At 36.0% G+C, this 10904-nt stretch overlaps 1 protein-coding gene across 1 annotated transcript; it reads left to right on the forward strand.

Annotated features, from left to right (window-relative positions):
* Positions 1 to 5252: 5252 nt before the first annotated feature.
* On the forward strand, positions 5253 to 10904 carry LOC120270850 (probable sucrose-phosphate synthase 2). The gene is given in 13 exon segments (XM_039277916.1): positions 5253 to 5528; positions 6805 to 7037; positions 7332 to 7395; positions 7506 to 8204; positions 8296 to 8418; positions 8512 to 8643; positions 8730 to 8906; positions 8993 to 9046; positions 9127 to 9189; positions 9287 to 9424; positions 9426 to 10250; positions 10337 to 10464; positions 10619 to 10904. Coding segments are annotated over 13 exon segments (3198 nt in total).

The raw sequence follows: 10904 nt of genomic DNA on the forward strand, positions 1-10904 counted from the left end.
GACTTCCTTGATGGCTCTGAACCTAGTTGCCGCCATGGGGAAAGTTTAGAAAGGTTTCTAGACCATGTTGCATTCCTTTTGTAGTGTTATATTAAATTTGTGGTTTTGACGATAAGTAACTGTTTTATGGATTTTGAGACTCGTATTATATAGTTGTTCTATATATATATGAGTGGAACTGTAATGATCCATTTGCATTATTATAAAAGGTTGGTTTTATGTTTAACTTGTTTTGTATTGCAAACCCTGTATTTGGTCTTTTGTGGATTTGTTGCTGCAAACCCTAGTTGGGGTAAAAAGGCTTTCTTGACACTATCTTTTCTTACATTATATCGATGATTTCTGTCATGTTTATCTATGTTCTAAACTATTGGTATTAGTAAAGCATTATTTTGGTAAGTTATTTCATGTATTTTGGTGTATTCTTGAAGTATTGTGCTAACCCACTCACTGAGTAACTTTAGTTGTTCATTCCTCTTTTCTCTCCCCAGGCTTTTAGCAAGTAGTAGTGCAATATTAAAGCGGTGTGCTGGACATCCACTATTTGTTTTCATTCAGAACCACGTTCATGTATGTCATCATTGAGCATGCATATATTGTAGTCGAGCATGGATCCATTAGTGTGTTTGAAACTCTAAAAGCATAGTTTGTAGGGTTGTCTAATTTTTTGGAAACTCCGTTGTACTTGTGATCAGTGTAGTTCTTGAACTCTACTATATGGTCATGTGGTTGATGCTTCCCTTGCGTATCTTTGACTTTCCCTATTTTGTACATATTATTTGAGATTGTTGATTTCCGGTGTTTCGTCAGTCTTGTGACGACTTGAGGGTTGAGTGGCAGAGTGTCCCTCCTTAGGATCGTCACTGCGGTTGTCGCATCCTGGGGGCCGCAGGTCGGGGCATGACACTTATCAGATATACACTCTTGGATTCTTTTATGTATATATATATATATATCCCTAAGAATGTCATTGAAATTCCTAATTAAGAATAAGTGTGAATGAGAAATAAATAGACAAATAATAAATATTAATTTTATTAATTTCAAAAGGTATATGAATACATGAACTTGATCAAGAATATAAAGATGAGGAACTCTAGCTCTCCTAACCCTACTTTCCTAAACTTCTTTTATCTCTACATAATTTGAGTCTATTAAATTTCAATTTCTCACTACTGTTTTTGCGAAACACATTTTTGAATTCTTTTTTTCAATATGCATCTTAAAAGTTATTTGGATCTCAAGTTGTGATCTCACCGTGTTTGTGAGACGAATTTGATTTCTTTTGATTTTATTCTTGAAGGCTTTGGCATATCATGCTTGTGAGACCCTAGAGTTCATTTGTCATTCATTTTTAAAAACTTTTTTATGTAATTACTCCCTAATGCTTTTGAGCCTTGACTTACATATCATCAAATTATGACCTTTTCATATGATCGGGTCTCTAACTTGACTACTTTGACTTGTTTGATTTCGGAATACATCTCAAGTTCATGAACTTGATCTCCTTTTACTTTGGTGTTTGAAGGCTTCAGCAATTATGAAGTCTTAAGGACTTTGACTTGTGCAGGTTTTTTAGTCTTTAACATCAGTGTCCTGGCTCTTCCGAGTTACATTCATTTGAAATCACCAAGGCATAACTCTCTCACATTGTTAAGTCATTAACTTGGTTTTGATATTTGAAATGTTTTTTTATCCTAAAATATTATGGCTATTTACTAATGAGAGAACCTTGTTTTCATGTGAGAACATTCTTTCACTGCAGACCGCAAGTTGCATAACATGAATGATTCTAAAGCAAAACGACGAGGTGAGGCCCATCAAGATTGTATTAATTGGGCTTGAAAATCACGATCTTCATTAAATATAAAGATCATGCATAGCATGAATCACACATCTCATAAACGAGTCAACGTGCATGGGATATAAACACAGCATATATAATGTAAATGTGATCATAATTTTTTTTTTTTTAATTTAAAAAAGTCAAATCTCAACAATACTCCTAATTTCTTAGATCTTTATTTCTGGCCTTCCCTTTTCATTTTTTTCATGTCCTCTTTATCACATCAATCTCCCACATAAATCCTATGCATTGCAAACTGAAGAGTTCCAACTCAAAACCCCTCAAATCCAATGGTAACCCCAGTTTTAGTTCATGTCCTTATTAATTTTGTCTTCACGTTCTTTCGTTCTATTTTTTTTTCTCTCTACAATCCTTTTTTGGTTTTTTTCCTTCCACCAAATAATTTTGAATCTTTGAAATTTTTTTCCTTTTTTAAATCCCAAATTATGATTTTTTAAATTTTTTTTTGCACAAACTTATTTTTAAAATTTTTATTTTTGTTTTAGATTTAATTTTTTTCTTTTTTTGTTTGCACTTATCATTTTTTTTAGTGATTATCCTTCACTTTGCTTTTTTAATTTGATAATGACTTTCTATTGTTGTTGTTCCCTTTTCTGATTTTTTATTTTTTTAAATTCATTTTGAAATTTTTATAAACAAAATATTTAAAATATAAATCTATTTAATAAATGATTACATCTTTAAAATATAAAAATATATATAATAAATAAATAAAAATTTAAATAACGATAGTGATAAATGGCAAGGGATATATATACTTTAAAATTATAAAAATTACTTGTGCTTGGAATTCATTGCTAAACAGAAAGAAATAATTTGTCAGACGGAAAACATTTATTGTGATAATTTAAACTATTCCCCTTATATAAGTTGACCTTAAAAATAAAAATATTTATTTTAATCTCTAAATTTTACAAATTTATTCATTTTAACCATGTATTTTGTATGACCGACAAACTGTCGCAAATAATGTCACATTAGTTATAATATTAAATATATAAAATGGATTAAATAAATAATTTTTAATAATATATGGACTAAAATAAATATTTATATATTTTAAATTCTAGAGTTGAAAATTATTTTTTACCCCCTAACAGTTTCAAAACTTCCCAGCCCTTCTGACTTTTGAATTTGCCATACAACCCTTCTTTTTTGTTTCACTTCAATTTTTCCCCCTGCAGCTCATTATATCTACTTCATTTAATTAAATTCCATTTTTACCCTTGACAATGGTGGAAAAAAATACATCATCCTTTTGAAAATTGTATTTTTCACCATCAAATCACCCAGGTTTTTTTTCCTTCTTTTTAAACATTTTTTGGAAGACCTTGAGCCTTACGGTGCATCTCTAGTGGGCTTCGACCGTTTTCGTCGCCGCCTTCTGTTGCTATGGATTCTTTGGATTCGCCTTCTAGTTTGGAGGCGGAGTCGGGTGGGAAAGGCTCGCTTGGCCTCTGCTCGGCCTTGAAGAGGAAGAGACCGGCGAGGATCGATACACCGATGGGGAGATGTGCTATGCTTTGGAGAACCGAACAAGAATTAATTAAGAATTAGAGAGGATTTGAGGGGATAATAATTTTTAAATTCAGAGGGAAATATTGATAGAAATTTGCTTGATTTAAAGGATTACGGTAAAATAGTCTAAAGTTTATAGAACAAGAATTAATTGAGAATTAGAGAGGATTTGAGGGGGTAATATGCAAATAATCCGATAAATTAGATGATCATTTAATAAAGAAACGAAGAAAGAGAGAGAGAGAGAGAGGTTGTGAACAAGAATTAATTGAGAATTAGAGAGGATTTGAGGGGGTAATATGCAAATGAGCATTTAATCCTTCGCTTTGCAAAGCTCGGAGGCGAAAAGCTGCATCATTTCTCTCGGCCGCCTCATTCAACTCGGAGCCGGAGAGATTGATCCATATATCTATGAAAAGGTAACTCTTTTACGTTCCGATTCCCTAAAGTTCTTGTCCTTGTTTATTCTATTTTGTTTAATTGATTTGGTAATGGATTTGATATTTGACTTTGAAGATCGAATCTTTTTTGGATCATTTTATTGATTTGTAAGTAATTTTGGTTGTTTGATTTTGGCTAGAATCGATTTGAATGGTTGTTGTTGCTTCCATGTGATCATTTTTATGTTATCTATTCGTAAACAGAAACCCAAAACTATTAAACAGAAACTACTAAACTTGATCAAATACGCATTAACATATAATGTAAAACTATAACACAAATTCTTAATGACTTATTGTAAGCTCAGTGACCCATCAACATTGAACAAGAACTTGAAATCAGAATCCATCGAAGGTGGTCCTTCTTCCATTCCCATTGTTGGAGCCTGGACTTGAACAGGAATTCATAGTTTCTAAAGTAAGAAGGAAGATCAGAAACTAGAAAAAGAAAGAAGCTTACCAACATGAGAAGGAAGTTAAGTTGACAACGGAGGTCCAAGGTCAGTATTAAAAACCAAAGAATGCATCCAAGACTTGGTAAGAAGGAGAAAAGAAATGAGCGGAGAGCAAAGTTCACTTCATTGCGTTCGAGGAATGACAATATAGGTCCGAAGGAAGCTTGCTTCTAGTAACTATTTTCTCCATAACACAGTATCCTTGGGGATCAAACGCTTGGAGAACAAGGAAAAGAAGCGCGGGTCCTCTCTTGCAAGTAGATGAAAGGCCGAAGAGAGGAAAAATATTTCGCCAATAAAGATGAATACCCAAAAAAAACCTGTTTATCTTCTGGTTTAATCTTCTCAAGTGCCAAAGTTGTTACATAATGGGCATGATAGTCATTTCGCACTATATAGTGGTTGTCCACAACTTCCCATGCATGGGTAATATCATCTATGAAAATTTTAATTCACTTTGTTTCTATCCGATGCATAATGGGTTGAAAAATCAGTTGAGGAAAAAAGAGGGGTTTTTGAGGATACTAAAAGTTGGGAGGGGTAATTGTTCATAAAGAAAATTGTCAAGGGGTTTTTGGCAATTATCACTAGAAATAAACTCTGAAGTCTTGGAGGGTATATGAGTAACATTTTATTTGTACAGGGATTTTTATGTAAAAGAGCTTTGATATCGTAGTCCAGTGAATCTCCATCCAACTCGGATCCAAAAAGCAAGTCAATTAACTAACTAATGACCCCACGCTTGCCACGTGTCCCAACTCCTTTTTCTATCCCCGCGCTTTGTTTTAATAAATCAAACTTTAAAAAAACAAATTTAAAAAAAATTGAAAGAAAAGAAAAAGAATTCAAGATGTTGAGATTGAATGATCCATTGCGAAAAATCCACTCGTTTTCTTATAAATTCTTCTCTGAATTCTTCTGCCATTGATCACTGGTTGATTTTGAGTGAGTGTTTGGTTTTGGAGGGCATCAATGGCAGGCAATGAGTGGATCAATGGGTACTTGGAGGCGATACTGGACACGGGAGCTGCGGCGGTGGCGGAGGAGCCGAAGGCGCCGGTGAGCGTCGGCGACACAGGGTTCAATCCGACGAGGTATTTCGTGGAGGAGGTGGTGTCTGGCGTGGATGAGACGGATCTTCATCGCACTTGGCTGAAGGTGGTGGCCACACGCAACACCCGCGAGCGCAGCGCGAGGTTAGAGAACATGTGCTGGCGCATTTGGCATCTCGCTCGCAAGAAGAAGCAGGTTTGATTTCAATTTCATTTGATTCTTGATCTCTCGTTGATGGAGCTTGTAGCTCTGTTCTTGATTTCTAGGGATTTGGTTCTCGGATTCGTGATGTGCTATTTTTTTTTTAGGCTAGATTTTTGCCTGATGGAGCTCATTTTTAATTTTTATTTTCTTTGTTTTAAATTGATATTCTTTGTTGCGATTTTTTTCCACTCAATTTTTTTGCTTTTCCTTTATTTTTATATTTTTTTCTTTGGAATGGACTTCATATACCTTAGGTCTATTGAAATAACTCGGTGCAGTGGTAATTGACCACAAAGTGGGCATGGGGCTAGTATCGCTCATCAATACTATTCATTCACACTAAGGCTCAGTACTATTCATCAATATTATTTGTTGGTTTTGGTTTAGGTCCCCTATAAGAGGAATAATGTTTTCTATCCTCCATGGATCCATGATAGAGGGATTTATCTCAAGGGAATCGTTAAGCCATTGTCTTTTTGATGGCGCTTGTTACCTTTGTCAAAAAAAAGAAAAACAAAACAAAACAAAAGATTGAACTTTGACAGTCCCATTTTTTTCTTTTAGGTTTATCACTTGTTATTGTATATAATATCTTCGTCTATTCGAATGTGATTATTTTGATGATGTGGATTTTTAAAAATTATTTTTATAGAACGTTTCTTTAGAATCTAGATATGTAGAAATTGAATTTTCAATCCTCATCACACTGGTGCTTTAAATGTTGCAATAAATCTGTGTTTTCTGGCTGTAGATGGATAGATTTTGTGCTTTCTTGATCATGCAAACATTTCTGAAATGTTGCTCTTCAGCTTGGAAGTATTTAAGTGAAACCTTAGATAGAAATAGTCGCAAGTATGGTATGTGAAATATTCAACATACCTTCTGTTTCATGCTATTTCCTCCATCCTTTGTGTATATAATATTAATCTCAAATGAGAGGACACTTTATTGCCAATACTCAATCACATTGAGGCATGTCAGAGTAGTTAGGGAGTGAAGATGTTCATTGCCCCTTTTCCTTTCTGCTATGTTTGTGTTGTCTGTTTGATTGGGTTTGTAAATGAATAACTAAGATATGTATATCAAAAACTGAATGATGAGATTTCTCCCTTTGTATTTTTATCATTGTTGGTTGAGCATTTCTTTAGGAACTACCATAAAATTTTCCTTTGTTTATATTTTCTAGTTTCATTTTGTTTTGATGTGCCTCTATTGTTGAAAATGAACTTATTTTATTGTTTGGTTTTTTCATATTGATGATGAACAGTTGGAATGTGAAGACTTGCTAAGGGTGGCAAACCGACATTTGGAGCGGGAGCAGGGACGGAGAGATTTCACTGTGGACATGTCAGAGGACTTGTCGGAAAGTGAAAAGGGGGATAATGCGGAGGAGTTAAGTCAGTGTGAGATACCTAGAGTAAAATTCCAGAGGAATTTCTCTGATCTTCAAGTCTGGTCTGACGATAACAAGGAAAAGAAACTCTACATTGTACTCATCAGGTACATGTTTTTCTATAATGTTCATAAGTCATTTATCAAACTAACATTCAATAGATTTTTTTGTAATCAAGAAGTCGCTGACATTTACATCTGGATGAATAATTCACAAAATGTCCTTCAAAATTAATGTGAAAAGAGGACTTGAATTGTTTATATGATGTGACTAGTGAGAACTGAAGAATTACATAGAACTCTAGCAACAAACTGCAATAGCTTTTGCAGAATTCTATAGTTGCAAATTTGACAGTTCATTGTTTGCTTCAGAATATTGTTACCTCTATTTCTTTGTTTCAGCTTGCATGGTCTTGTCCGAGGAGATAACATGGAGCTCGGCAGTGACTCAGACACAGGTGGTCAGGTAGCCAAAATATTGAATATTGTTTACAATCTTATTAGGCCACCAGTAACCATCGTTCAGTTGGATACTTCTCAGCATAATCCATCACTTGATACCCATTGAATCTTCAGGTGAAATATGTTGTAGAGCTTGCACGAGCCCTTTCTAAGATGCCCGGGGTGTATAGGGTTGATCTTTTTACTCGTCAGATATCATCTCCTGAAGTTGACTGGAGCTATGGAGAGCCAGCAGAAATGTTGAGTTCAAATTCATATGAAACAGATGTAACCGACTCTGGTGAGAGTGCTGGAGCTTATATTATACGTATACCTTGTGGCCCTAGAGATAAGTATCTCCAAAAAGAGTTACTTTGGCCTCACATTCAAGAATTTGTTGATGGAGCTCTGACTCATGTACTTAATATGGCCAAAGTTTTGGGTGAGCAAATTGGTGGTGGAGATCCTGTTTGGCCATATGTCATTCATGGACACTACGCTGATGCTGGGGATTGTGCTGCTCTTCTTTCTGGTGCCTTGAATGTTCCTATGGTTCTCACTGGCCATTCCCTTGGGAGAAACAAATTAGAACAGCTGCTTAAGCAGGGAAGGCAGTCTAAGGAGGACATAAATACAACTTACAAGATCATGAGGCGCATTGAAGCCGAAGAGCTATCTTTAGATGCTGCTGAACTTGTCATCACTAGCACAAAACAAGAAATCGATGAACAATGGGGTCTGTATGACGGTTTTGATGTCAAGCTTGAGAAAGTTCTGAGAGCTCGGTCAAGAAGGGGAGTTAATTGCCATGGGCGTTATCTTCCAAGGATGGTGGTAAGTCAAGTGTAGACCAATTGGCTGATTGATGATAATATCAGCATGCTAATCAGCACAATTCTGATACAACTAACACCAATCGACACAGGTAATCCCTCCTGGTATGGATTTCAGCAGTGTCATTGTACAGGAAGATTTAACAGAAACTGATGAAATAACCTCACTTAATGATGGAACTTCTCCAAAATCGTTGCCTTCAATCTGGTCTGAGGTATGTTGCAAGCTCCCCTGGGAATCAAACTTATATCTTAAATAGGGTTTAGTACTACTACATGATCTGACATCAAGAGAGCCACTGTTGAAGGTTATGCGCTTCCTGACAAACCCTCATAAACCAATGATTTTGGCCTTATCACGGCCTGATCCGAAAAAGAACATCATCACACTTCTCAAAGCTTTTGGAGAATGTCGTCCTTTGAGAGAGCTTGCAAATCTTGTGAGTCACTCAGCAAATATTTTGACAGTTTTTCTCTTAAAATTATGGAACAAGCTTCTAAATGTTTATGGTTTCTTGCACTGCAGACATTGATAATGGGGAATAGGGATGATATAGATGAGATGCCTTCAGGGAATGCTAGTGTTCTTACCACAGTCTTGAAGATGGTTGATAAGTATGACATGTATGGATCTGTGGCTTTCCCGAAGCATCATAAGCAGTCTGATGTTCCCGATATATATAGGCTTGCCGCAAAAACAAGGGTTTGTTCGTATTCTTTGCCCTCTAATCTTGATATATGTGGTTCTTTGCGAAAATGGCAGCTTAACGAAGTTGTTCCCTTTGGCAGGGTGTGTTTATAAATCCAGCTTTGGTTGAACCTTTTGGCCTTACTTTAATTGAGGTTTGTTCATGTGGAAAGTATTTTATGAAAAAGATGTCACGAATATCATTTCTTGAAAACAAATGTGAAATCAACTGTAGGCAGCTGCGCATGGACTTCCTTTGGTGGCTACGAAAAATGGAGGTCCAGTTGACATTCACACGGTAAACCAATTGTTGATTTCATATTACTTTTCTGTTGCAATCTATCATTAGTAAAACTTAATAAATTTAATGTTTTGGCATTGTTCCGATACTTCAGGCATTGAACAATGGTTTGCTAGTAGACCCACATGATCAGAAAGCGATAGCTGATGCACTGTTGAAGTTGGTCGCAGATAAAAACTTATGGCATGAATGCAGGAAAAATGGATGGAAGAACATACATCTCTTTTCGTGGCTCTGAGCATTGCAGGACTTACCTTACAAGAGTTGCTGCGTGCAGGATGAGGCATCCACAGTGGAAGATGGACACTCCAAATGATGACTTGGCTACCGAATCATCACTAGGAGATTCACTTAAAGATTTTCAGGAATTATCTCTCAGGCTTTCTGTTGATGGAGAGAAATATTCATTGAATGCTGCCTCAGATTTCAACCAATCATCTGGTAGAGGTGAACCTGAGATACAAGACCAGGTGAATCGAATATTAAACCAGATCAATCGAAAAGATGCTCAAGCACAGGCACAGCCAGAAAGCTGTCTGAATATTAGTAATAAGTACCCTCTTATTAGAAGACGACAAAAACTATACGTGATTGCTCTTGATTGCTACAATGATCAGGGAGCCCCTGATAAAAAGATGCTGCATGTAATTCAGGAAACTTTCAAGGCTGTCAAATCAGATCATCAGATGTCAAGAGCATCAGGTTTTGCTCTCTCAACTGCCATGTCTATCTCCGAGACAGTGGAATTATTAAAGTCAGGAAAGATTGCTGCAAACGAATTTGATGCTCTGATATGCAGCAGTGGAAGTGAGGTGTACTACCCAGGAATAAATCAGTGTAATGAAGATGATTTCAGATTCTGCGCGGATCCCGATTATGCAACCCATATTGAGTATCGCTGGGGCCTTGAAGGTGTCAAAATGACAGTATCAAAATTAATGAACACTCCAGATGCCGATGGTGATGAAAAATCTAACAATTCTTCTTTTGCTGTTGTGGAGGATGCAAAATCATGCAATGCGCATTGTGTCTCAGTCTTGATTAAAGATCTGAAGAAGGTATGTGCGGAGAAGTATAATTACAATACGTATGTTAGTTAAATGTTTTATTTATCACAATTGACTCGAGTGATTGAACTTTTTAGGCAAAGCCTGTGGATGACCTAAGGCAAAAGCTTAGAATGCGTGGAGTTCGATGTCATCTGATGTATTGCAGAAACTCTACAATGCTGCAAGTTATTCCACTTCTAGCTTCTCGATCGCAAGCACTCAGGTATGCTTCTTCAAGTACTTTATGATTCACATTAACTTACTCTTGTTGGCAGCAGAAAAATCTATACATATGAAATTAAAATTTTCTAGAATTATCTTTTGTCACTTTCAACACATCAAACAATTGAATTTCCTTATTAAACTTACGGTGCAAGGTACTTGTTTGTTCGTTGGGGTGTGAAGATTCCAAATATGTATGTAATTCTTGGAGAAAAAGGCGATACAGATCATGAGGAACTCATATCTGGATCCCACAAGACGATAATCATGAAGGGAATTGTTGAAAAAGGATCCGAAGAATTGCTAAGAAGTGCAGGGAGCTATCAGAGAGAAGACATTGTGCCAGTTGAGAGCCCCCTAATTGTATATACTAAAGGAGGTTTAAGTTCAGAGGAGATCATGACTGCTCTCAAAGATGCATCCAAGGCTACTTCTGGGTAA

The sequence above is a fragment of the Dioscorea cayenensis genome, chromosome 10 (assembly GCF_009730915.1).
Source record: "Dioscorea cayenensis subsp. rotundata cultivar TDr96_F1 chromosome 10, TDr96_F1_v2_PseudoChromosome.rev07_lg8_w22 25.fasta, whole genome shotgun sequence".
Taxonomy (NCBI): domain Eukaryota; kingdom Viridiplantae; phylum Streptophyta; class Magnoliopsida; order Dioscoreales; family Dioscoreaceae; genus Dioscorea; species Dioscorea cayenensis.